A 27,555-nucleotide genomic window follows, 5' to 3' on the forward strand; every position below is an offset into this window, starting at 1 on the left:
ATATAATAAAGTACAATAAAACAATATTGACTATATTATTTTAATTTAAAATAAAACACACTATATAATTGTTATTAATTGTTCGCGTTGGAAAGCGTTGGATGAAGCGAGCTTTTATTTTGAAGTCATTCGGATGAACAATGACTGGAGGACGCACGCGGCTGATCTTTGAGTCCGTGCGGCTCGGGGGCGGAGCATGCGTGGTTCTCAGCGGGCAGGAAAAGCAGCAGGAGCCGTGGACACAGACGGATGCGCTCGAGCGCCTGGTCTTTAGCGGCTTTTTCCAAATGGCCACCACGGCGGACGACCAACTGGAGACCACGGACTTCGCCGCGCTGTCGACGCACCGCGGCTGCCGCCACCACCACCACAACAGCAACAACAACAATAACAACAACAACAAAGACAGCGAGGCGGGAGAAAGCGCTACGTCCGCCACAGCCAGCGCCGCCGAACCAGGCGGGACCGCGTCGCAGGGCATTGGCAACGGCTCGGTCATCAACGCTGGCGCGGGGAATAATGGGAAGTGGGTCCGGCTGAACGTTGGCGGTACCGTCTTCCTCACGACGCGGCAGACCCTCCTGAAGGAACAAACTTCGTTCCTGTACCGGTTGTGCCAGCAGCAGGACCTGCACTCAGACACGGTGAGTCCGCGGTACTTACCGCCGGGCGGACAATAACTTACAGCGCGGACGAGGCTTAGCTTGAGTCTGAGCTAGGTGGTAATAAGCTAACCCCGCTCAGCACAGTCACGTCTAATGTTGGGCTGTATTGGCGTAACGTGCAAGTCCACTTATATACGGCGACAAAACCAGCGAATAAAAAGCTCAATAAACATAACGCGCAATCTAGTGGCTTGGCTTGTGAAACTCTGTGATTAGCTCACGTGCGCATTGACCTCTTTTAACAGTTCAACCAATGCCTTCACATGTGTTTTTTGCCTGTGTGTAATCGTAGCGACCCTCCAAAATAGCGCACGGTGTTTATTTTCATGGGGTTCTCGTGTTTTTGCGTGGTATATATTATATCTACATGATCCATCGCTATCTATCTGTGCACCTTTTCCACTCTATCCAAGCTCCGTTCTGCCTCAGAGACAGAACAAGAGCAAGGCAAAGATGCGACTCATCATCTCCCATCGCCCCCTCACACTTTCCTGCCCGTCTGCGTGTGTGAACATCATTTTGTAGTGCTGTGTGTAGCCTGAGTCAGATGGATGAGCACGTGCCTGCTACCCTGCAGTGAGCTGCACGCTTAGTAGCTGCTGTACAGCTGTCATGGTGTGAGGGAGCGACAGACGTGTGTCGTGTGTCTACCAGTCATATGTAGACTGAGCACTGTAGATCAGCAACACTCAAACGTGGCTCCTGTCAATTGAAAAAACTCTGAATCTAACGTTTTCATTCATATGTTTAAGCTGATGGTAAATTAGACAAGGGAGATGGTAATGGCATTTAACAGAGGCCTCTGAACTAGAACCACTGATGTTGTATATATAAGGAAGTTATTAATTAATAGACACAAGGGCAAATTCCAATCACTGATAGATTAAGGAGTTTACTGATTAAATATATTTTGGTATATTATATTTTATTGTAGACAAACTACACACTCCAGGCATCTCAACACTGGAGAGCCTTTTTTTGCACATGGCAGTAATCACATATGGTGGATTCCTGGACAGTGTATGGTAGAAACTATATATTGATGATTTATAGAATATTTTGGCCTTCACACCTGGAAACAGACCACCTGTGCTCCATGTACAGGTACAGGTATACCTTTATGGTGGCTTGAATCATCCTTGAAGGCACAGACTTAATGTTGCTTTTGTTTATGCTGTAAAGACCAGATAAAACACCATGCAAATATTTGGTGTCCAAATATATAAAGAGTAGTTTAGTGGGTTTGTTTGTGTTTCTGAACCAACACCAGAGCACAATAGGCCGTTCATGTGGTTGTTGTGTAAACAGAGCCGTCTATAGCTACATCGCGCCGCGGAGCAGGTTAGCCTGTGTGTTCTCCTCTCCCGCTCAGTAGGGAAGCTGATTTTATCCAAGCTGGAGTCCCCATCTAAGCCTCTGGCGTTAGCACGTCTTTGCTCAAGGGTTTTTGGCTGTTTCCAAACACACAGACACACATGTGCGTGTGCGCGCACACACACACACACACACACACACACACACACACACACACACACACACACACACACACACACACATCCAGTCTGGCTGTGTGTAATGAGATTACCGGCACCTCAGATGCCCTGTCCTTTAGAATAAACCATAGTAAGGACTGTTTGCTTTACAACAAGTCAAGTTGCCTCCAAGCTGCCACAGACCAGTTTCATCATGTAGTTACATTTCTTCTATGATATCCACATGATGTTAGCGTAACAGGTGTGACAGGTGAGCAGGTCTGCACACTATATTATATGTATTTGTAATACATTGTGACTAGGTCGACTGGTTTAATTGAGTGTTACCTTTTTGCAATGAGCCTTTGTCTCATCACACAGTCAGAATGGATAGTTTATTAATGTTAATGTTACTAGTGTTACTGTAATATGTTTCTAATTGTATTGTAGCTGTAAGCATGCCATAATAAGGTTGTTAGTTTGTGTGTATGTGAAAACCAGATGAGACCTCAAGAACCCCTGCTGTGCAGATTTGTTTGGACCTTGTTACAGTAGGCGTTTGAATTGAAGCTTCAATTAGGGATAAAGAACTGGTCATACAGAAGCAGCAGTTATTATCTATATTATTTGGCTGTTTTCATTTTATTCTATTTATTTACTTAATTAATCCAAAAATGAAAAGGCTGTGTGCCATCAGCAGATCTTATATGCCTAAAATATTACATTTTGAAAGAAGATATTTTGTTTGGTATTTTTGCTATGTTCTCACAAAGCTGTTTTAGTCACCCAGCAAGAAACGGAACCTTAACAGAGCTGCCTGAATGACGCCTCCATTATCAAAAATGCTATTAAAAGTGTTCAGACCATCTGTGATGTAGGCTGATCCCTACTTAGAAATCACACTTGTACAAAGTTTCCTCACAGCTCCTACCACATTTAAGATGAAAATTAAGAATAAGCAATAATTGCTACATCAACATAACAATCTAGCCTGCAATGTAAGAATATTTAACCCCCAACAAATCATGGAAAAGAAACTATTATTACCACATCAGATTAATAATATTACCAAGCAATTTACAGACCAAATGGTGTAGACTTCAAGATACTGTGTGTAGCGCCACAGACAAATCATGCAAAAACATGTAAATTATAAAATTTGGTGGTGAGTAATTATAAAGTCAAATATATATCAAATGTTGAATATGTTAAATAGAAATGATCTTCAGCTTGCTGAATTAGTCTGTCTAATAGTTATTGTTTATGATGATAAAAAAAAGTCTTCAAGCTCTAATTATAAGGGGGGAGCATGCCTACGGCATAAATTATAGTCATTTTCATACACACACACGTCACTATTTTGGGGGTTCATAAACACAGTAAAGTATAGTCTATAGTACTAACTACATACCACTAACAATTGAACCCATACAAAAGAATTTTATGCTGCAGCTGCAAATATGTCTGTCACAACGAATAACTACTAAACTGTGTGTGTGTGTGTGTGTGTGTGTGTGTGTGTGTGTGTGTGTGTGTGTGTGTGTGTGTGTGTGTGTGTGTGTGTGTGTGTGTGTGTGTGTGTGTGTGTGTGTGTGTGTGTGTGTGTGTGTGTGTGTGTGTGTGTGTGTGTGTGTGTGTGTGTGTGTGTGTGTGTGTGTGTGTGTGTCAAAGCCACGGCTCTGACACACTGAGGAAGCTCTGCCTCATACCCACATTGTCAAGTCAATTCAAGCTGACAAGGCGTCTGCCTGTCCACTCCTGTAGCGTCACTTGTGTGTGTACTTTTTGCTTATAAATAACTCGCGCACCCACGCTCTACCATGCAGTCACAGCCCTTCCACACTCTAATCACTGTTATTTGTCAGTGCTAAGAAAGTGCTATGCTCACATTCTAGCACATTTTATTCTAGCGCATAGCACAGCCTCTTGGTCTTTAGATTTCCCTCTTGTCTGTCTGTCTGTCTGTCTGTCTGTCTGTCTGTCTGTCTGTCTGTCTGTCTGTCTGTCTGTCTGTCTGTCTGTCTGTCTGTCTGTCTGTTGAGCCTCTGTTGCTCACGCACACTCAAACCCCACGTGTCTTCATGCTCCGTCTCTATGGCAGTGTCCCTCTATGCTCCTTGGTATTTGTTGAACACAAGTGCGTTGACTCTTATTAAATGGGATGTATTGCCAGCCTTTACATTATTGAGTATTCATGCTTTAAATCTGTTATGAGCGCATGTTCTGCATGATCACACCCTCAGTGTTACTGTGCTTTGCCTGACCCCTTTCTTTTCCTCTCAGTCCAGTCACTTACCACTGAATCCCAAGCTTAACATTGTAAATGCCGTAGGGCTGCATTTTACCATAGTCTCATAATAGCTTTTTCTTAAAACAGTCTTAATGTTCTAAATGTACAAACTATTATTATTATTATGCTTTGATTAGAAAAAGCTGTGTTTAATAGGCTGTTCGTGGTTGTTGTCAAAACCTACGTGCCTAATACCAAAGACTTTGACCTCTGTAGAAAATGATGACTGGGGAAAGGCTTTACCCTGGCTTTCAGAGTTCAGTGGAAACAACAAAAGCTGATTCACAATGAAGAGAGAGTAATTTTAGTTTCAAAAGTCAACTGTAGTTTAAACTTAATAATATAGTTCAGGTTTGATAGCAGCCTGTTAAAGCTTATGCATATTAAAACTCTAGAACTGTGTGCGCGTGTAAAAAAAAAAAAAATACTCACTGCTGCTTTATCCGTGTGCTCTTCGCCTCAGTTCATTGAACCATGTGTTGACACATGAGTCTGACACATAATCGGCAGATGTGACCAGTGTTTTTTCAATTGATACAACTCCCAGCTGTCCCCTCTTTCCTCTTTTATCAGTCATCATGGTCATGTGCATAATAAAATAATGTGCTAAATACCGGTCTTAATCAGAATTGTTACAGTTAAAAAGACTCAATGCAACATGTAAATATTTGAAGTACAGTACCATCACTTTTACAGTTTTATTTATTTTTTGTTTCCCCCTCTGTAACAGGACGAGACAGGAGCCTACGTGATTGACAGGGATCCCACCTACTTCGGTCCAATCCTTAACTACTTGCGTCATGGCAAACTGGTGTACAACAAAGAGCTGGCTGAAGAAGGTCTCATATTTTGACTCTGCTCCCATAATGCAGGCTGCATGAGTTTGTTCTATTTGATAACAAGTATATAATAGGTCTGAGATTTTAAAGACTCACTACCTATATTTGTATGATTTTTTTCAATTGTTTGTGTACTGCAACATCCTCTCACAGTGTTGCCATAGGTGTGACTACAAGGTTACTGTTCTGTAATAACAAGGCTGCTTTGTGCTGCTTTTTACAAGGTGTCTTGGAGGAAGCTGAGTTCTACAACATCACGCCACTGATTAAACTCATTAAGGAGAGAATCATTGAACGAGATTCTAAAGCCACGCAGGTATAAACAGAAGTAAAATATATTTCATCTAGTATTTCTAGTGTGTACTGTTTTATAATGCGCACATACGTAAGTTCAAAGCCTCAATCTTGGTGTTTTCACACCTCTGTTGCTTCTCTAAAGACAGCATTGCTGTACATCAGCCTTCGCTCCCCTCTCCTTCTCAGGATGGATGCACTCACTCTTACATAATTCTACTTCCCTCTCAAACACATACACCCACTTCACTTGTGTTGCATTATACTTCACTCAGTTCTGTCCTTTGCTTGAGGTAAAAGATTATGCACCACGGTGTAAATGTTTTACACCTGTAAAATATAAAATAGTCAGAGGTTGGAAGTTTTCATTTATTATTGTCTGTAAAGTGAGAACCTTTATTATGAAGGGGGATGAAGTCCTCAAGATTTTCTTCTGTTTTGCAATCCTTATCAGCTGATGGTAATTACAAATGTGTAGGATACACTATAATGTTTTTCTTCCCACTATGACCTTGTACATTTCATCTGCTATATATTAATATTTTTTATCTCTTTAAACATACTAATTAAATCATCTTTTATTAGTAGTGTTTTTCACTTATCTAGTATTCTATCTTTAATAATCAGCTGTTTCTTCTCCTCTGCTTTTCTCTCCTTCCCCAGCAGGTGCCTCCCAAGCATGTCTACCGAGTGCTGCAGTGCCAGGAGGAGGAGCTGACCCAGATGGTCTCCACAATGTCAGACGGCTGGAAGTTTGAGCAGGTCAGCGTGCGCTCCTGCAGAAAGCCCCGCACCGGACTGCTCTGGACTGTGGGTTGGACTCACGCTGCTGCTGACCTTTCAGTCTTGACCCTTGGCCCTGACTTGAGCCCTGCTATCTGCATTGTCAATATGAGTTTAGGAAAGTATCCATAGAATAGAGTGTAGAGTGTAGTCTGTTGACCATAATTAGTGCTTTGATGTAGCGAGTCCATATCAGCTAATCAATTATTTCCCCTACTAAGTTATAATAGTCCATGTTTACATACGCTATAGGACATATAACCTTTTTTGCTCATTCATCTAAAAAAAGATTTTTGTTTGCTGTATGATAATAATTTCAATAATGCGTCATTTTCTATTAATTTTTCTACTATTTTCTTCAAAGTCTGAATCTTACATATATTTATTTCACATCACATTTTAATGAAACCATGTGACTTGGGTCAAACATTGTGGATATTCTGACAAAAGTAATTTACTGGAATTCCTTTAACATCCTCTTTCATACACTTCCTCTTGACAGTAATGGTGTAAGTGAGTTGGTTTTAGAGGCCACACCTCTCGCACACAGCTACTTTGTTACACATTTGGCAGATGTTTGCTTGAGATGTTGCTTTAATATTTCTACATAATGCTCTTTCCTCCTAATCTATTTTGTGAAGTGCACTAGTCTTTCTTGCAACAAAGCACTCCCACATCACAATGCTGCCTCCTCTGGATTTCACAGCTGGGCTGGTAAACAGATGAATGTAACACCCTCAGGCATTTGGAAACTACCAACAAATGAACCAGACTTAAAGGTTCACAATTGTCCTTTCGATATATTGATGGTGGGTTGGTGATTTTTTTTTTTTTTTTTTGTTAGTTATCCTGTCACACAAGGAAGCCGTGTGGTTGAGGTGTGCTTTAAAATACGTCCCCAGGTATCACCTGGGCTTTTCCAGATTGTTTAACCACAGAGTGATTGATCTTGGTGTGTGCAAAGTTCTGACTTTGAAGAAAGTAATAGGACATTTTCTCATTATTCTATTTTGGTAATTTTAACTAAACTTAAAACCAGAAACACATTAGACCGATTAATTTTAGAGATAGCAGAAAAAGACGTCACATGTGCCCAGAGCTTTATTGAGCGTTAATAGGTCAGCCTCCACCCTGTATCCTAGAAATCACATTTAGATCTATTTTCACTGCTTTGGCACCAAACCCCTTTGCATGCTGCACAGCTCTAATGTGCACACAGTCTGCTGCAGAATCTGCCTTAATGTTCTGTTGTGCCCACAAGCATAAGATTCTCCTTTTTGATTGTCACTAGGTGTGTAAACAGCATACTGTCCGCTCTGCTGGTCCCTGTGATGCATGAGCAAACGTCTCCTTCCTTGCTTCAGTGTGGACCTTTGGCTTTCCTTTCCGTTGCTGTTTTACGTTTCTTTGTTGCGATCTGTAATTCTTGCTAACTTCCCCTCTGTCCCTCTCTTCTGTGTATCTTCCTGTGACCGTCTCCTGTTGCAGATGGTGAACATTGGGTCCTCATACAGCTACGGAACAGAAGACCAGGCTGAGTTTCTGTGTGTTGTGTCTAAGGAGCTTCACACTCCTGGATCTGGACTGGGTACAGAGCAGAGCCACAAAACTAAGGTAAATCAAACATACACACTTAAAAGGATAGAACTGCCATGTTGTGCCCATGTGAGACCTGTCTCTGGTTTTGTATGTGTTTCTGTTTTGTTGTTGTATGTGTGAAAGAGACCTCCATCAAATGTTATTTGATCGTGTGCTCTTCAGCTTTAAATGTCACTTGCCTCAAAATGTCATTCACAAGCACATTCACTCCATCATTCACACAGCTCTCCCTGTCTCTCCTGATATTGTTCTGTCATTGACACTTTTCTTTTCTGTCCCTCTCTCATTGGACCAGTCTGTTCTCTCTTTCATATGGATATATAGATATATATATCTGCTCTGGTATTTATTCCTCAGCTTCTCGCTGTCTCCTCACTGACGCTCATCAGCCTGTTCATGCTGTTTTTTTGTTTGCTTTTTTTGCCCCCCCCACCCCCCCTTCACCCTTCATGCTATATGAAGCAGGCGGAGATGCAGGAGGAGGGAGCAGCAAAGGATGAGGAGGAAGAGGAGGAGGGAGGGAGAGATACCACACCAAATGAGTGGCTTAGAGAATGAGGGATTCATGTGTCTTTGTTCCAAAGCGAGTCGTGAATGGGTGAGGAACTGTGTGGTATTGTAGATGTGCTAGTAGGTAGAGCTAGTTAGCGTGAGTGTATGTCTGTGATGTCTACAGAGATCTGGGGTCACTCATTGCACTGCATTGATCTAACATATCCTTCTGTTACATTAAATCTTCTAAATGGTCCATACCTAGGTGAAGATTGGATGTATTATAGTTTACACATTCCATAACCTATTTATGTTGTTGTTGTTTTTTTAAAATTAAAATCCCTACATAGATATACAGACACACCTCATCAGCAATAATCATACTAATTTAATTAGATTTCTGCTAGTTGCGTGTTTAATGGCATTATTACCTCACTGTGTCCCTTTGTTTGTGCACATACATACACAAGCCTGGTGAGGTCCAACAGTGATCCCACACAGTCACAAACATAATGACCTAATACTGCTTCTAATTGGGGTCTCACTACCAATGCTGTGACATGAAACACCCCGGACCTTTCAGTGCAGCAGGTAGTGTTAGATGTGTTCCTACAGTCTGGATGTAGAATCATGCACACTTAACATAAGGGACAATTGAACTTTCAAAAAGCAAGCAATGTGATAAAACATGGCTGTGTATAGTTTGTTGATGTTTCCAGCCATTGTGCATGTCACTAAAGTTAATTTGCTGTCATTTTGTCGCCATTTTCATCACCATCACTCATGAAAGCTAAACAATAAGATAGGTAATAGAAAATGTTTATGGATTATATTGGAAAGCATCAATAGGTTCTTATTGTTTGTATGTCTTTCATTTCACAGCTTTTCCAGATCCACGGGTCCCGGATGTAGAAATGGCCAAAATTCCAATTTTTTTAGGTTCATGGTAAATGGATTGGATCAGTGGATGGTCATCAAAACTGATCTGTAGTATTGTTTTCACGCTAGTGGAAAAAAAGATTAGCAGGTGACCAAACAGAAGCAAAGCCCCCACAGTCTCTGTGATATTATTAAAATATTAGAAGTATATTTTTCAATTAAACAAATTTTATTAGTTGAAATGATTGTGAGTGTGACATTGTCAGTGAAACTTAGTAAATTATGACCAAAGATTCAGATTAAAGGTGACAAAACCAAGGTGCTTAATTCAAATTGTGTAATGGTAACACTGACTTAGGGGCATTCATTACTTAAAAACCAAGATGTCTGCTGGATTCTATCTTAGTAATGGTTGGGGCTGTTTCCCAAACTTCATGTTGATGGTAAGGTCATTTTTTTCATCATGATATTATCATTTTTATTTTGCACTTGAGACTGAATTTCATCAAAGGGAAGAAACAACCTCCTTGGCTGGGAAATGAACACAGTGAGTGCACCACAAATTTCAACCAGGGCCAAAGTGTTTTGGTTTGGCCTTTTACCTGCAAGAAACTCTGAAGAATGTGGGTTAAGACTGGTTTGATGCAGTGCTGCACGGTGCTGTGCGATAAACAGAGGGGGCTTTATAAATAGGTCAGTTCACCTCAGTTCTGTGTTGTTGGGTTTTGAATACAGTGTAGACTGTGTTGTGTTAGCACGTTAACAACGTGACCCCACAGTGAACAGTTCCAAGTCTGCTATTTCCTGGCCACCCAGCAAATGTCTTTGTAAATTTTCCTTTTGTTTTTAGGTGTCATATATCCAATATGCCCCCTACAGGGCTTTGACTCTAGTGGTGCAGTTGTGGACTAAAGAATTAAATGCATTTTTTAAGGTTTTTGGTTATTATCAGTACCTGATAAATGATCTGTTAGAAAATGCATTGTAGAAAGATGAAACATTAAAAAACCACATATGATAAACAAACAAAAGAACAAATGACCATAAACTAGTTAATTCACTTAATGTTGCCATTGTGACCTGCATATATTCATCATCAGGCAAATTACCGTCCTGGTCAACAGTGTCCTGTGTGAGTTATTTTGTATTTTTGCAAATGGGCTGAGACACATGATGGGACACAGTTATAGTTGGTTTTATGACGACTTGACCAGCAGGAAAAAAAGTGCATGGGAAAAAAATTAGTTTGTCAAATTCAGAAAACTAATGTTCTACAGCTCTTCCTACAGAACTCCACCAGGGTTCTGAGGCTTCTGCTGCCATATTGGCTGCTGGCAATAAGCAGTTAGTTGTAGTGAGAGACAATCAAAAATCATAAATCATGGTCAAAACCATTTTTATAGCATTTTGATAATTAAATAAAAATAGATCTGGAGTAATTCATGTGTATCTTGGACATAAGGTGTTGTCGTCCATTTATAACGTTAAACAGAAACTACAATACCTTAGTAGTTAGATGTTATCATACAATAATTGTTAGAGTAGGAAACAGTTGCTCATCAAGCTGATAATCACGACATTGTCAAGAGGCTGAAATAATTTGTATATTTGCTATATTATTTTTTTTGTAATTTGGATCATTCTGTGCCTTGAGTTCAAGCATCAAAACATGTCAAGATGATCATATCTATTGTTACATTCATTTTTATATGGACGCTTTAGTTTTTTGATGACATAATAGGTAATATTTTGTAAAGGATTGGTTTGTGTGATCTCTTTCCCCTTCCTCCATCCATTTTGTTTGTGTAGAGGGAGATGAAGACATAGAAGGTGAAGCTGTTTGGTGCAGCTGCCTTTTTTATTCTTTGTTGAGTTGTCTAATTTATTTTATTATTTTTAAAGTTACACTAAGAATTCTGGCTCAGTTTTTTGTATTGGGGGGGGGTGTTATGTTTAGCTCTTTCTACTTGAAAACCTTTTAGGTTTTGTCAACCTGGTTATTGAAAGACAATCATCAGGTTTGCTGAAGTCTTAGTTCACATGTTGATGTTGTTAAGGGAAAAATTGAGAACGTGGCCACTTATGTAAACCTCCGTTTGCGTGTCCAGTTCCCTCATTTGTATTATGCTGTTTTTTCTTGTGTAGAACCTCTGTATAGATAAGAAATACAATGTGACACATGAATTGTAATGCTTCCAATGAACCTGTACAGGACCTGAGCAGCACACACCCACAACTACATGACGTTCTTTATTTCCATGAATGTTGGCAGTTCAAAAGCATAAATAAAACATTGTCCTTGGTTTAAAACCACAAAGTTGAATGTGTCATGTTTGGAGGCAGACGCTACCATAATTTTTTTACCTCAATACCTCAGAAGTAATATTTACAAATGTAGGTGTCTTGGTGGTACAGTTATTTTCACTGGGTTATGTTGGTGAGTGGCACTACTGTGTAGCGGGATCGTAAACATAGAACGGGAGGCAGAGCCTTTAGCTGCCAAGCTCCTCTACTGTGGAACCAGCTTCCTGCTCAGGTTCTAGAAGCAGATACCATCTTTCCTCTAAGATCAGGCTTAAAACCTTCCTTTGTGATAGAGCTTGTAGTTTAAGATGTTTCAGGTCCCTCTGACATAGACTTAGATGCTGGAGCATTTCCTTCAAACACTGAGCTTCTCTATTATGGGTCTGACTTTGGGTCTTTTACTCTTCCTCTCTGTTCTCGTCTACACGTGTCACCATTATTCAGTTACTGGTCCGACCGTCCTGCCTGTGTTCAGTTACTGGAGAGAGTTTTTAGTTGCTGAATTGAATTGTTTTTGTGTGTGCGTGCGTTTACATGTTGTCCTTGTGTCCCTGTGGGTTTAGTCCGGTTTCCATTTAGAAGCATTTAGGTTAATTGTAGAGCCTGAACTGTCAACGTGAGTGTGAGGGACCCTGATAATGAGTGAGTGAAATGAACCTGTGTATAACAAGTGGATCACGTCTCTGCTTTACTTTGTTATTGGGAGTTTGAGCCCTTTCTGCCTCTCTTCTGACTACAATCGCCCTGCTCTGATCCAGGGTCTGTGCTACAGAAGGGTACTGAGTGTGTTGTCCACACTGGCCAGATGCAGGTACTCCAGATGCTCGCTCTCAGACTCCGATCCCTGGTCACCGTCAGTCTCCCCCCTCTCACAAGGGGCCGGCTTCCTCCTCCGAACAGATCCCCGAGAGCGCCGCTCCAGACACGTCAGGATCATGTTGGCGAGGTCCTGCTGGAGCCGGTGAAAGTTCTCTCTGGGAAAGACGCCGAAAGAGGTCCGTTTGCAAGTGTAAGTGAGGTTACGTATTTAATGTAATATGTTTGCTTACGTTGTGGGTGGAACTGGGAGGTTGTAGTCCTCACCGGTTTCACCTGTCAACCAGTACGTGGTGTCTATGCCTTTATTCTAAACCCACACATCACACATAGTTAGGTTTAGCTGGATTACTGTCTGTAATCATTTAAAAACTGTTCCTTTTACCTTCAGATTCGTTTCTCCTCTCATCTCATACTCAAACCTGCAGTTTGTCCTCTGGAGGATTTCTATTGTCGGCTGGCTGACGTGGATCCGCAGGGCTGGAAGACGAGCAGGGCAGGACAAGGTGTAATAGGATGATTGGCAGAGGGTGTCTGTGTAAGTGTGTGTGTGCGTGCGTGTGTGTGTGTGTGTGTGTGCGTGTGCGCATGGACGTGTTCCTCTGCTCACGGTGTCCTGTCGACTCCATTCTGGACGCTATGTTGACGGTGTCCCCAAATAAGCAATATCTGGGCATCTTCATGCCCACGACGCCGGCCGCACAGGGACCTGGACACACACACACACGCACACGCACACACACACAGTATTACCAGCTGCACTATTTCTGTGACGGCTGCAGGCTTGTGCCGCGTACCTGAGTGAATGCCGATGCGTATCCACAGGGGGATGCCGGGCAGGTGTCGCAGCTGGAAGCTGCACATGAAGGCCAGGATGTCCAGCGCCATGCGGCAGACGTCCACCGCGTGCCGGTTGCCGTTGCGCTCGGGAAGCCCTGAGGCCACCATGTAGGCGTCACCGATGGTCTCCACCTGGGGTCAGAGGGCGAGACGACGTCACGCGCCTAACGATCCGCCGGGCGCCTCATCGCCGGTACCTTGTAGACGTCGTGGTGGTCCACGATGCTGTCGAATCCCCCGTAGACGTCGTTGAGCATGTCCACCACCTCCATGGGAGTGCTGTACTGGCACAGGGTGGTGAAGCCCACGATGTCGCTGAAGTATATGGTCACCTCCTCGTACAGCTCCGGCTCCACCACGCCGGTCTCCTTCAGGCTTTTCACAACGGGGCTGCACAGAGACGGGACAGGATGAACCCCCCCGAACTCTGACTTCGCGGCGTTCGTGTTGCGACCCAACGGACCCAGGGAGCAGCATGAAGTTGAGGCGGTCCGCTCGGTCCCGCTCAGCCTTGTAAAGCGCCGTCCGCTCCTCCACCAGGTGCTCCAGGTTCCTGGAGTACATCTGCAGGCGCCTGATCATGTTGTCCATGTAGCTCTCTTTCTCCTGGTTATGAATTTTACTGGAGAACAGGATAAAGGAGAGGAGCGGAGGAAGACGAGGTCGGGTATATTTAAACAAACATCATTGAGATTGTGGGGATGCACTCATTACCTGATGATTTTCCCCAGAAGGTTTTCTATTTTCTTAAAGTCAGGTCTTTTTTCCAGATCCTCATCCCAGCAGCTTTTTATTAACATGTAAACCTACACAAAAAGGAAACAATTAGATGAAAAAATGCATAAGGCAGAACTGGATGAGATGCTAACTTACTTCTGCTTCTTTTTCCAAAGCTGTCTCAAAGTTGAGATCAGGTCTGAAGTAGGACTTGACCACTCTGGACAGCTTTTCTGTTGGAAAACAAGCGAATTCCCAATTGAAACCGGCTTCCACCCACACGTTATTTTCATATGACCCCTTTATGATCCCAGAGTGTAGGCGGCTGGCTTTGCATGGACGTTGTGGATGTGCTCTCCACCTGCTTGGTCCCAGCAGCTCTCGGTGTAGAAGGTGCACTTCCGAAGAACAATCTCCTGCGCGATGATGGCGAAGCTGTAGACGTCTCCCTTCTGGGAGGTGCCCTGCGTCCTCAGGTGCTCCGGAGCGGTCCACAGGTCTGGGAGGAGGACAGAGCGGGGGGTGAAACGAAGCTGGAAGCGTGCGGCAACGTGGGCAGAAGCGGCCGGCGGCGTCTGCAGCTCCACCTCGGTCGGGGCTCAGGAAGGTGTTGCAGCCGAAGTCTGTGATCTTCACCAACATGCGATTATCCACCACGCAGTTCGTGGACTTGAGGCGACCGTGCACCTGGATGTCACTGGAGTGGAGGTAGGACATGCCCTGTGCAGAAATACAGTTTTCTGCTAAATAGATGCTGAATTGGGCGACATCCTTTTTTAGAAAGACACTTCAGAACCAGGCGATATGATAAATATGGTTGAATCAGATCAAAAAGGTAGCTGTTCTCCGGTCATTCATAATATTTTATTTTATATAATGCCCCAAAGCTATATTACTATTGCAAATACCATGTTGATCTGACCTTGGCGATGTCATACATGACCGAGATCTTGAACTCCCAGTCCATGAACGTCTCCTCTGGGTACGAAATCTTGTCGTTCAGCACATACTGGAAGAAGAAGAAGAAGAGTCTGGTGAAGAGCCAAGACCTCGGAAGCTGAACGTGTGCGAGACGTCGTACCCTGAGTGAGCCCCGCTCTCCGTACTCGAACACGCCAAACATGCCCTGATCGAACTTCACGGTGCCGTAGAACTTTGTGAGGTTGTTGTAATCGATGTGCAGAAGCTGTAGAAAAAAAAAAGAAACAAAATAACTGTAAGGGTGTGTGTGTGTGTGTGTGTGTGTGTGTGTGTGTGTGTGTGTGTGTGTGTGTGTGTGTGTGTGTGTGTTACCGCATTAAGTTCCATCCTCTGCCTCTCATTGAAGTTTCCATCTGAGTTTTTCAGCTCCTTTAGAATCACGATCTGAAAGCACCGACAGCCATTAAACCCACGTCTTCATGCACAAACACACTGATGTGTTTAAAGCCGGGCCCGAGCATCGTGACCACCCACCTTCTTATCGTAGAGGGCACGGCGGATCTTGACGCTCATGCTCTTACTCTTGTCTTCAATCTGAGGGAGGCAGATTGACAATAATAAGGCTGTAGGACACATTTCGCCTTCATGTGACAGAAAACTGACCTGAAGACAGAAGACGTTGAGCTCGTTGTTTTCCAGCAGCGTGATGTGGTCAGAGGTTATGTGGGACCAGCGCTTCCTCAGCATACGGCCTTTCCTGTTCTGTCTACAAACGGATCAAAGCATGAACAAACCTCCTGTGAAGACGTGGAGTGGAGTTGATCACAGCTCACCAGTCAAACGGAGACCCCCACTCACCTGTAGAAGATGAAGGCGATGATGGCCACCACCACCACCGTGACCCCCAACACAGTGACGATGATGTCCTGCACCGCCAGACCTGGCAACAAGATATTACTCTGTGTGTGTGTGTGTGTGTGTGTGTGTGTGTGTGTGTGTGTGTGTGTGTGTGTGTGTGTGTGTGTGTGTGTGTCATACCTTGGGCCGGTATGGAGTTTGGAAGCCTTTTTCCCCAGATGAAGGACGGGTTGTCGTCCGTCACTGTGGTTACGTTGTACTGGGTGTCGAATGTGAATAGGATCTCGTACTGAGCATTAAGTCAGAGGAGAATTTCACACGTTAAAGCATGAGGCAAACGTTAAACACGACACATGAGCCGCTGAATAGTGAATCAGGAACTAGGCACCGTGTTGTCCGTGGTGGTGTAAATGATGGACAGATTCACATCTCTGTCTCCATTCTGGTCCAGTCTGTATTCTCCAGCAGCTCCTGAGTAGAATCATAAGAATTAGACACAAGTGCTTATTTTGACTTTGATAATGCTTTTATTTCTGTTGGTGAAAAACTCTATTTACACAAATGCACGTTTTATTTCGAAGAAAAAGCTGAAAAGAATGCGTGTCTTCCTCGCCCTCACCACTGAAAACAATGTTCCTGAAGTAGTTGACGTTGACGAACTCCGTGCGCTCGATGTCCCAGCGGATGTCCCTCATCACTCGACCGACCAGCAGCACCGCGTCGTGATACGCAGCCACGTAGTCGTTCATCTGTGGGCGAGACGGATGCGGTGGAACGACCGGGAAGCGGTTCTAAATGTAAACCGGTCACACTCAACTTCTGCTTTAAGTATTGGTTTATTTTAAGTGTGAGCTGGAAAAAAAGCAATAGAACAGACTTCAAAGAACTGGATCCATGAAGGCGTTGAGGCGACGGCCCCGGTTCTCACCGCGTGCGCGTCCGTTAGGTCCGCGCTGACGTTGTACGTTCTGCTGTTGGGCATCGTCACCACCAGCACGTTCCGCATGAACGGCAGCGACGTCGCGTTGGCGTAATATTTATCGCTGTGTGGAGAACGAGGTCGAGGCCCAGGTTACGACCCGCCTTTTGAACTTTTCCTAAAGATGCTGTGTCGGAAACGAACGGCGAGCGCTGACTTGTAAAGGTCAATGAGGACGAAGAGAACGTCGCTGCTGTCTGTCTCCGCGGTGCCATTCTTCATCTCCAGCACGTCCTCCGGTGACCCGCATATGATGAACACTGTCCAATGTAGAAAGCACAACATTTACCCGGATGCAAACGGAAAATCATCCAGCTCCGATAGAAAAATGGCGCGTGCGCGTGTTGACTCACGGTTGCTCGTGCGATTGTTTTTGTGCGACGTGAGAACGTTTCTTAACTCCTCAGGTTTGCGCAGGCTCTTTTTCTTAATACTCTCAGCGAACATGCCAACTTCCAGAGCATTTATGTACCTTTTAAAAACAGAGGTTACAGATATGCCCAGATATTATCCTAATTGATATTTATCAATTAGGGCTTTGTCAATAGTTCTTACATCTGCCCAGAAGGTGGCGCTGTTATGGTAAAAGTAGGAGAACAGACGGATCCAGGTGCACAAAACTGGCCACATGATCTAATAATGTAACTTCTCACCAAAAACAATCCTCAGTGTTGGTCGTTTTCTTGTAAATATACGCCGTCTTCCAACTGGGCTTGAACCTGTTGCTGTCTCTCCAGAAGTGGATGAAGAAGTCTGAGATCTTGCGAGCTGGAGGCAGGAGCCGCTGCAGGTTGAGCGTGTAGTCGCAGGAGAGGCCGAAGCCCCCCGCGGAGAGGATGGGGGTCGCCAGCTTCAGGCCTTGCTCCGCACTGACGGGCAGAGAAGCAAAGAGGGGGGGTCACGCAGCCACAGAGGCCTGCGTCGCATCCTGTAACATACAGCATCTACCACTTACTCAACCATTTGGAAAGCGGCGTATGTGCAGGTGGGCCCGAGCACAGCATACCCCAGCTCCTTCGACTCCTGAGATTACAGTTACGACGCTAAACGTGTAGGTTTGCTGTTGTTTGCAGGCGACAACATCATGACGTGAAACCGTAGATACTCACCATCAGGTTTTTGAGCTCATCCACGCCCTCGCACGCGCTGCTCGGGCAGCCTTTATGTTGGTACAGAGTTGTGTTGAACCCCCCGAATTTGGCCGTAAGGTTAAACCTCACGCCTGGTTTGTGTTAGGAGAAAAGTAAAGCATTTGATTATAAGAAAGGAAGGAAACACACATAACTATTTTAACATTTGTTGACGGTAATAAGAAACAAACTGGAGTCTTAATCCTAAAATATTAGCAGCTCTGTGATCACAGACCAACAAGTTAATCTTCATCCTAATAGTTGGTTCTTTTTTACAGTCCAAAATGAAATGCAAATTTGCCTGTTTGAGACCTGTCTAATGAAATATTTTTAAAGGTTAAATTGTTTTTGTTCGAACATTTTGAGTCCAATTCAACTGCATCATAGAGTTGAAACTGTTCCAAGAATCTCATTAGAGTCAGTTTGAGAGGATTTATTGCAGCGCTATTTATCATTACATATTTAGTGGTAATGGGAACCCCACATCCATTCATTTATTACCCTGAGAAAACAGTGTTTTATTAATTATAAATCATAACTGATAAGTGTTGTGTTGACACGTATGTTGTCTGTCATCCTATGCTTTGGTTGGGAAGTGTAAACAGACAGAAATCTCCATCCATTCAGACAATGGAGAACAAATATAACTTTTAAATAAATGCAGTGTTCATCAATTATAATTATGCATAACAATAATCTAAACTGTGTTTTTTGAGAGATTTGTCAGTAATCAATAGCAGCTTCAATTCGCGCAGTAGAAGCTACAGTAACTACTGTGTTGTACGCTCTACACAGCACATGCAGACGTCTTTCTTTTTACCCTGTGCAGCATTTATGGCTGAATCCACCTCTATAGCCTTCAGTATTTGTCCCTCTACGAAATTCAGGCTCCACGGAGATTCTTCATCCTGCAGCAGGATCACGTTGATTGTAATCTCATCCTGACTTGATGCGATGCTTGGAAATGAAGCAGCAATTATTCCCAGGATGCAAAACTCCAACCAGCAGCCGCTCTGGCCCATGTTTAACGCTGCAGTGTGTCTGTAGTTGAGGCGTTAGAGAGAATCTATGGTCGGATGAAGTCTCGTCTCTTCCTGTGTCCCCTCTGAGTGGCTGCTCACCTGTTCCCCTTACACCAAGTTGTTAATATACAACCTGTAAAGACGCGGAAGCAGGTCATATAACGTAAACTGTTGCTGTGCCAAGGTCAGCGAAGACACGGGGCAGAGATTAAAAGAGGAATGTGGCATTAACCATTCGGAACTTCCAGGATGGGTCGGTTTGTAAAAGACAATGTCTGGGAATCGGTTTAATGTTCAACTACTGCTGCCAGCGCTGTGATGAGAGCAAACGCACACTTGTATTGTTGTGTGGATGAGATTACATTTCAAAGGAAAGGCTGCAGTACTTCAACATGTTACATGCAAACAGCTGCACAGCTTCCTCTACTCTTTTTAAGCTACATAGAAATCCTGTACTTGATGTTAATTTAGTGAGTTTATGTTGGGTCGGTTAAAATGTTAGTTCTCTCACTTACTCGTGTACCATTAAATAATGAAGAACCACACAGGTAATTAAAACAATCAAACAATTGTTTCTTTTAATTAAAAATTGTCAGAGTGATATTAGTAATAATAGCAAATGTCTACTTTAGGTCAAATGTGACAGAAAACATACAATACTGTGATTATGGTGAAACTAGTGTCTATATGTCTCAGAAATAGGAGGACACAATATCTAAAGTGATCCCAGAAGAGCAAAGGTTAGTTGGGCCATAAAAGTCATCACAGATAAGGTTTTTGTGCTGCAGAGCCAACAACATGTCTGTGACTCTATTATCTGTGTCACAAACCCTATAACACATGTCCGTGTGTGCGTGTGTCAACATTATCAAATTCCCATGTCATTCAGCTCAACACAAATATTACCCACGATTCACTGGAACTGTCCTGAGTGGATGGTTGATTTTTATAGCAGTCTGCTTGTGATTTAATGTGCTCAAAGGTTTTTATCCTTTCGTTACCAGTCATTCATGGTAACATGTACATTTTGTTAATAATTTTTATTAACAAAGAAGTTTTTACTTCAAAATTAAATCGATTTTTGTAGATTAGGCCCTCAGTTATAAATAATGGGTAGAACTCTTCTCTTTCATTCTGGCTCCTCTGTGGCTGCACGTTTCATGTTTATTATATTGACCCAAGAATATTCGCTCATAGAATTGTGTGGAAACTAAACAAGCACACTGTATGAATCTGGTCAAAGTCCAAACACCTCAATGACTCTTATTGTATTTAAATTTCTCAATTTGTGCTATCATTGTGTTTTATTGATTCATTTGGACCTGAAACTGCTCAGTCTCACATTCCTTCCATCTGTGTTGTTGTACTATTGTTTTACTTTCTAGTTACATTAAAACTTCCACTTCACGTATTTCATACTTAGTGTTGTACTAAAGCATGAAAACTGAATTACAATTCCAAATCAAAGTGGCTCAATTTCGAAAGGATCTCAAAGCAATCTGAATCTCACATACTATTAGTAATAAAGAATAATCTGAAATGTAATAAACGTGACCACACTCAGACTTGTGTGAATCTTTTAAAGACTACACTGTTTATCCCTCATGTGGAGCAAGAAAAGTGATGTCACAGCAGTGACTCCTTGTGGTCTGAGTAGAAAAACAAAAAATAAGAAGTAGGCGTCATTTTACCATAAGTAACAATCCTGAAATATGAAAATAATAAAATATTTAGAAAAGAAATATTGATGTACATCTGAATTATAGCTATTTTACAAATTAAGATTATACACATACATGAGTATTAGTAGATAATACTTCACTGCCCGTAAACTGCCTGCTGGCCTGATTCTGGTCTCTGCTAGTTGGGCTTTAATGAGACAGAAGGTAAAACAGGTTCAACTCAAACTCATATGAACATACCTTAGATCACACACAGTGTCTGCGACACTGAGGTCAAGTCTAAAATAAAGGGCCTTCACAATAGCAACTTTATACTGACACAAGTCACGACAAACAGAGACTGAAGGCACGAGATTGGAAACAATAAGCTCAGTACCACACAGGGCTGTGAATCCAGTAGTAAGTTTTATTCAAACTTTATTTTAATGACAGTATCACAGTGATTTGACAAAAAATAAAAGTGCTTGGAAACACAGTCAAATTTGTTTCTGTCGCAGTAAATAAACCGAACCATTGTGTTAGTGATGCTAAATCCCACTTGCTACGGAAGAAATCAAAAGATGCATAGGAGACCTGTCGGCACTTCTCTGAAGGCTCCGGCTGCGTTACTGCATGATGAAGAACCAACACATTCAACGTAGAAAAGAGGACAAACAGCAAAGATAACGTACTGAAAGGTTAGACAAGGATTATGGGGAAATTACAAATGTGTCTCATTTCTTTTTTTCGCTTGGCAGCAACGTGACAGTAGCAAAGGGATGTTCGCTGGGTAGGATCATCAGAGTGAGATGTGCAGTGTATTCAAACAGACTTAGATTCTCACAAAGACCTGATGTTTCCATAGTTACAAATTAAAATAAATACGTCAATAAATAAGTCTTTTAAAACACACATCAGGAAGCTTTTGTTGCAGTTTTTTTGGCCTCCAGTCATTTGCTGTGACATAAATTGCCATCATAAAATCCTCCTCATTCTAATTTCTACAGTGAACTACTATTCTAAACAGACGGTTTCACGAGGGGATCATCTCTCCTGTCATTAAACATATAAAACATGAATTAAGATTATCTCATCAGTGCTTTGAAGGAACCGTTAAAGTTACTTCCCAGGCGTTAAGGGGGAAGAATGATACCACTCTCATTCTAGGTTAAATGCGAAGCCGCGGCGCTAACGAGCAGCTAGCGGCTAACGATGCTACAGTGGGGAGCCGGCTAAATGATCCGTGTTTGGTTTTTGTGCACGTAAACAAATAACACATGGCTGTTTCCACGGTGTCTAGTCTTTATCCTAAGATAAGATAAACTAAGCTATGCTAAGCTAAGCTAAGATAAGCTAAGCTACTTGGCTACTGTCTTTACCCTAATTTCGACTGTACAGCTATGAGAGTGATATCAGTCTATATCAAAATCTTAAGAAAACAAATAAGCTTAGATCTAATTTTGTAAACTTATTTATTTTTAATAAGATTACTTGACAGGCCTCAATCCTTTCCTACCACTTACATTTCAAAGCATCAGCGCTCAAATACATCTATAGATCTTCACTCCATCCTCTGCCCAGCACCTCTGGCCTAAATCCTGACCGTCCCACTGTAACACCTGGCTACAATAATACCGGAGACCTACACCTGCAAGGAGACAAAATACAGCAGTGCTACAACACTAAACAGGAAAGAGATTCCTGATGTTTGCAGCTTATCAGAGCTCCTGAGGCTAAAAGGCATCGAGACTTAATTAAATTTATCTTAAACTCGGCTGCAACTGTAAGTACACTCGTTTTCTTGAGGCAGTGAGACGAGTCATGTCGAGTCTGCTGTGATCAACAGAGAAGCGCGTTTGGAGGTTGTGTTCCACTGCCGTTGGAACCGATCGCCTGCTGCTGTAAACGCGGACACATGTGGTTGAACAGCTGGCCGCCGTGTTCATGTGTAAAGCTCCAGACGTCACATGGCTATTTCTGTTGAGGCAGTGAGAGCAGACGGAAATATGAACTGCGCCAGTGTCCGTTTCAAGCTGCCGGAGATTATTACGCCTTTAATTTCAAACACACGGAACATTATGAAGTCTATGGATTAGAAACATCCTAAGAGCCAGAAAGGACAGCTTTACGGATCCAAGGCCTCAGCTTGTGCCGAAGACAAAGAACCAAAAACATTAGTGCAAGGCTACATTTTCTGAATCTTTGAAATCAATTCACGTTACTGGATGCGCCCATCCAACCCGCTGGCCTTTAACAGCACCAGTGGATTACGCCATTTAAATAGTTTTGAGTTACATCCACTGTGGAAGATGAGAGGATTTCACAATATCTATAACACAGTTAATATCAATTACATCTGTTTATCTTCTGTAATTCGTTCAAAAACATGCTACAGCTAAATAACATCCACCGATCTGAGTGCTGATGACCCTGCGGTTAAACCAGATACAATACATGACAAGCTGCTTTAAAATTATAGTTTAGTTCAACTGACCAGATTATTGGTTTGTCCATGGACGGTGGATTCTGAAATTACTTTAAGGAGTTAATGTAGTCAAATGTTGCCATATATTGATTAACTGGTTTTCTCCTTCCTTGATTTTTCATTCCACTATATTGTCGCTTGATGATAATTATTATTAGCATAAACAACAAGCAGTATAGTTTACTGGTGTGCTAACTAGATGCTGCTAGTCTGTATTATATTTAATTTGCTGTAAGAATGATCTTTTCAGTCTGTTCCAGTATAAACACATGGGTTCATCAAGTCTCGGCCTCTAAACCATCTGTTTCTTCAACATCCAGGCTTATCAAAGCTGTCACCTTGCTAATAACAATGGATTTCCCGACTAAACACTCTGGCTTTTAAAATCTAGCTTAAACTAAAACATACAGCTCAAATGGTCAAACCAAAACCTTCAAAATAAAACATTCTATCAGATACATTCAAAGCTTCATTTCCAAACTCCAGCCTTTTTTTTCCAGCCAACCACTAACAAGCTCCAAGCTTGGATCCCTGTTTCTTAGACCTGGTCCCAAACCTCAAACCCTGATAACATAAAAACCTAAATTAATCCCAAATTTCCCCAGTTCCCAGCTGAGCGGGGCGCCGGTCTAGGAGCTGATGATCTGACCTGACCAGGTCTCGTGTTTGGAGCCCGGGTTCAGGTGGGTGATCACCACATCCACAGCCTGGATCTTCTGGTTCTTGGGCGGGATGGGGCACACTTTGTATGTGACCTCGTCCCCTTCCATAGGCACGTACTCCCCCTCGATGCTGTCCGAGACACAGGCACATCCGTGAATTTGAGGCTTCACAAAACGTGGAATAGTGGAATAGAAAAACTAAGCTCCAAAGAAAACTTTCCACAATACAACTCTATTGCCTTAGTAAAGCCCCAGACTATTAAAACACACAACAACACATTAAATAAATTCTTTCATGAATATTAATACTCATAACTACCCTGATAACATTCCTAAGGGTTATATTTTAAGAATTAACATCATTAAATAATTAAATACGGGAAATAATCATGTTTACAAGCTGAGTAGCATCATCTACACAGAGTGACTTATCTTAATGTAAAGGATTAGTGCAACATGTATAACAAACATACTGTAAACACTTCACACACTGAGGGACTCACTCAGAGATGTGAACGAATATGTCGTCTCCTCCGTGAGTGGGGCGTATGAATCCATGTCCCTGAGACCTGGAGAAGTTTTTACACACCCCTTTAAAGACCGGACCCGATCTGGCTCGGACTGTCCTGCAGAGGAGACGGGAGGGACACAGTCGTCAGCGCGAGCGCTTTGAAAAGTACAGTCGACGCAGCTGCGCGCTGACGGCACTCACGCTGAGTACGTGCGGGTGCGTTTGGTGGGCAGCGGGCTCGGCAGCTCCCCGGGCTGCGGCGGCTTCCGCTCCCGCTCCCACACCCGGCTCCCCTCCCTCAGGAAGGGGAAGGAGAGCTGCAGGGGGGTGCGGGGGGAGGTGAGCGGCAGCGGGGGGTCTGTCGGCGAGGACGCGTCGGGGTCTGACATCTTGCTGCAGCTTGGATTTTCCTTTTTTTTTTGCTTTGACGAGGAAGGAGGGCTACACCTCCTGCATGACAAGAGAGTGGGACGGAGGCGAGGACACCCTGCAAGAAAGACACAGAATCATCAGCTGCCGTATTAAAGCTGTAAAATCTGAGAGCAGCAGACGCATTTCATGTTAAATGATGCTTTGACCTATTAGTTGCTGAAGTGGGGTCCATTATTAAACAGTGCCTGAAATATTAGGCCCAAGTATAATGAATGAATCACAACGTTTCAAGGATTCAGGAATTGTTTACACAAGGAGAAAACACTTAATAAACTCCAGAGTCAGCATTGCAATAAACATAATCACAAATAAGATTCGGAAACATGGACCCAAACTGACTTCATCTACCAGTAAAACAGAAAGCACTGAATCACGAACTAAAAGAAAAACTGGATCACTCCGATCAAATGAGAAAACCAGGGTTCATTATTATGAAGGTGCCTCTGAAATAAAAAAACAATAAAAACAAAGCTCAGGTCCGAAGATTTTACAACTGGATCTTTTGGATTTTTATAAATCCGGATCATATTCAGAGCTACCTCCGATTAATACAATAAGAAACATGCACTATACTGTAATTTGTTCTGTCACTATTAAGGAGTAACACGTTTAATCAAGAATAAACAACCTTGAAACGTGAACGTGTTTAAAGCGAATTCCTTCATCCAGGACAATAACAGCTAAAAGCTGCTATGATTAAACCGAAAAGGGAAAGTAATTGCATTTCAAAGTGCTGCATGATGTGAAAGTGTCTCCATAAGACGATGCACAAAGCAACCGTGGCCCCAGGAGGCCTCGGCTCGGCTCATCACGCAGCAACATCCAGCATTACGTTCTCCGCGGGAGCGCTCCCCGTTCAAACGCCGCTCGGTCCTCTGCCACCGCGCCGCAGCATAGACCCAATTATCCATTTGGAGCTGGAAGCCGTGCTGTGTGCATCACCATTATGACACAAATACAACTAACCCCGGGGCATCGTTCCTATTTAGCCTCACACATGTGGGTGGACTGGTTATTAGCAGTCGCCTCCCTGTGAGCCTGAATGCATCACACGCTGATGAATGCAGGGTCTCCATCCACCGCGTGTCACGCGATGCCGCCACTGTCGTCGGGCTAAATATAGTTGGAGTTGGTTCTGTTCAACGGGACTGAGCGATCCAGTTAAAATGAGTAGCAGACCACTACAGTGAACACTTCTGCAAAACTACATCCACGATTAAACTTAGGTGATGTCAGTGTGTTTAAAATCATATTTACATACATGTGTTGTGTGGATAAAATGATGCTAATCTTTTGAAATCTTTATTGGACCACAATTACGACTTATGAGTTGAAGTCTGTTTATGTTGAACATGGAGAGAGGATATAGATAAAAATATCTAACATCGCACTGTAGAGAGCTGTTTACTGAGGTTTCATGTGGCGTTGATGGACATCTGTCGTCATGCTGCCACAAACAGGAGCAGTGATACCCTGATTGATGACAAGGCATAAATAAATAGTCTAAATAATGAAACCACTGGACTGTCTCAGCCCGTCCTCCACTGACAGACACTTAATCAGTCGTGTGTGAGACTGTATGTGTGAAGAAGAGGCTGAAGTGAAGTGTCAGAGAGCTGGAGGAGCTTTGGGGAGCCAGACAAAAGGCCAGGAGCTCCCCCGTGAACGCAGCACCGTGGCATCAGCATGGGACACACGTCAACTCTATGGCAGACACACAAACGGCCGTTCGGCCTGTCCTTAAACTTTAAATCAGCCTTTCCGCAGACAAACGTTGTGTCCTGCGCTCAGAATGGGTTTTGGACGCGAGGCGGACAAAGCCTGAATAATTCACCGCAAAATAAAAGCCCTTCGGGCGCCTTGTTTTCCAGAACGTTCCCGTTGTGTGGCAGGTTGAGACAAGGATGCTCAGAAACGCGTCTGGCCGCTAAACGCCGCCGCACATTCAAGAAAATGGAGCGAATCTGGACATTTTCACAGTTTTTTCGACGCAGTGTTTCGTTTCGTAGAGTAAATAAATAGTAATAAACGGCTCGGACGCGTGAAGCGCCGCCACAAATCGCCCATGAGGCGATGGATGGAGACGATCACTTACCGCGAGGCGCCGATCAGCTGTTCCTCCGACGCGCGTTCCGGGCTGATGTCGGCTTATTGTGTGCTTAAATGCCGTGGACGCCGTGCGGGGACACACGGTGGGGGAGTCGGCGGATGTTGGCGTGGATGCGGCGCGCGCACGCACGCACGCACGCAGGCAGGCGGGATGAAGAAGTGGCAAACGGGGATGGGGCGGGGGGTGAGGGGGGGTGAGGGGCTCCCGACAACACAGGCCACAGCACAGCACACTGGTTCTTTGTTCTGGTCGTGGACAGAGACGTTACTCAGCACTTTAACCGGACTCGCTGGGTCGTTGTCTTCGGATTCGTTGCCGTATACGCTTAATTAGGCAAACTGATTATTTTTTTGGTTGACTCCTCACATCCCAAAATGATTTATTTGCTTATTAGAAATCTAAGACACATGAATCATCTGTCACAAAAGTTCAGTTCCACTCTTGGATCCAAACAGAGCTGCCTCGTTGTTCTACTGAAGAACTGTTGTGGAAAAAATGCCCACAACAAATTTTAAATAACAATTTAAAAATTACACACATTGAGTTTATATGTGCTTTTATAGTTATCAGATGATAACTATTCTATCAGAATGAATTTATCAGAGTCGTGTCATTTGGAGCCTTTTTAATCCAATCATCATCAGGAGAGCATTGATTTGAATGGTTCTAAAGTGCCGACATGCGTGTACACAGATTTGTTAGAATCAGGGTTGGTGACCACATTAAAGTTGGAGATAGAATTTAAAAAGGGGGGAAATCCAAGGTTTCAAACCAGTCAAGTCAATAACATTGAA

The 27,555-nt window shown here is 43.2% G+C and overlaps 3 protein-coding genes across 12 annotated transcripts; 1 reads left to right on the forward strand and 2 right to left on the reverse strand.

Moving 5' to 3' along the window:
* The first annotated feature begins 112 nt into the window (after window positions 1-112).
* kctd17 (potassium channel tetramerization domain containing 17) lies at window positions 113-11,630 on the forward strand. 8 transcript variants are annotated; one of them, XM_029135013.3, is made up of 7 exons: window positions 113-644; window positions 5,158-5,266; window positions 5,491-5,582; window positions 6,224-6,370; window positions 7,832-7,957; window positions 8,405-8,540; window positions 9,317-11,630. In XM_029135013.3, the coding sequence occupies exons 1-6, from the start codon at window positions 141-143 to the stop codon at window positions 8,498-8,500; spliced, it is 1,074 nt and encodes a 357-aa protein (XP_028990846.1). In that variant the 5' UTR covers window positions 113-140; the 3' UTR covers window positions 8,501-8,540; window positions 9,317-11,630. The 8 variants fall into 8 exon arrangements, with proteins under 8 accessions (XP_028990846.1, XP_028990847.1, XP_028990849.1 ...); XM_029135014.3 differs by having other exon boundaries at window positions 8,408-8,540; XM_029135016.3 differs by having other exon boundaries at window positions 6,224-6,322.
* A 134-nt stretch (window positions 11,631-11,764) lies between these two features.
* Window positions 11,765-18,991, reverse strand: gucy2cb (guanylate cyclase 2Cb). 3 transcript variants are annotated; one of them, XM_029134955.3, is made up of 27 exons: window positions 18,699-18,991; window positions 17,858-17,970; window positions 17,704-17,771; window positions 17,402-17,617; window positions 17,102-17,220; window positions 16,906-17,008; window positions 16,698-16,812; window positions 16,389-16,518; window positions 16,158-16,240; window positions 15,950-16,058; window positions 15,770-15,851; window positions 15,575-15,677; window positions 15,446-15,505; window positions 15,284-15,355; window positions 15,072-15,176; window positions 14,913-14,999; window positions 14,578-14,710; window positions 14,352-14,489; window positions 14,147-14,223; window positions 13,988-14,079; window positions 13,737-13,895; window positions 13,471-13,663; window positions 13,231-13,405; window positions 13,044-13,142; window positions 12,819-12,913; window positions 12,667-12,743; window positions 11,765-12,591 (listed from the first exon to the last, which is right to left on the reverse strand). In XM_029134955.3, exons 1-27 carry the CDS (start codon window positions 18,898-18,900, stop codon window positions 12,384-12,386), a joined length of 3,213 nt encoding a protein of 1,070 aa, XP_028990788.1. In that variant the 5' UTR covers window positions 18,901-18,991; the 3' UTR covers window positions 11,765-12,383. The 3 variants fall into 3 exon arrangements, with proteins under 3 accessions (XP_028990788.1, XP_055360421.1, XP_055360422.1); XM_055504446.1 differs by having other exon boundaries at window positions 16,647-16,812; XM_055504447.1 differs by lacking the exons at window positions 17,704-17,771; window positions 18,699-18,991 and having other exon boundaries at window positions 16,647-16,812; window positions 17,858-17,963.
* A 1,977-nt stretch (window positions 18,992-20,968) lies between these two features.
* On the reverse strand, window positions 20,969-26,930 carry csdc2a (cold shock domain containing C2, RNA binding a). Its single transcript, XM_029135053.3, has 4 exons — window positions 26,747-26,930; window positions 24,421-24,706; window positions 24,212-24,334; window positions 20,969-23,838 (listed from the first exon to the last, which is right to left on the reverse strand). The coding sequence occupies exons 2-4, from the start codon at window positions 24,606-24,608 to the stop codon at window positions 23,676-23,678; spliced, it is 474 nt and encodes a 157-aa protein (XP_028990886.1). The 5' UTR covers window positions 24,609-24,706; window positions 26,747-26,930; the 3' UTR covers window positions 20,969-23,675.
* Between the last annotated feature and the right edge of the window lie 625 nt (window positions 26,931-27,555).

This window comes from Betta splendens, chromosome 19 (genome assembly GCF_900634795.4).
Source record: "Betta splendens chromosome 19, fBetSpl5.4, whole genome shotgun sequence".
Taxonomy (NCBI): Eukaryota; Metazoa; Chordata; class Actinopteri; order Anabantiformes; family Osphronemidae; genus Betta; species Betta splendens.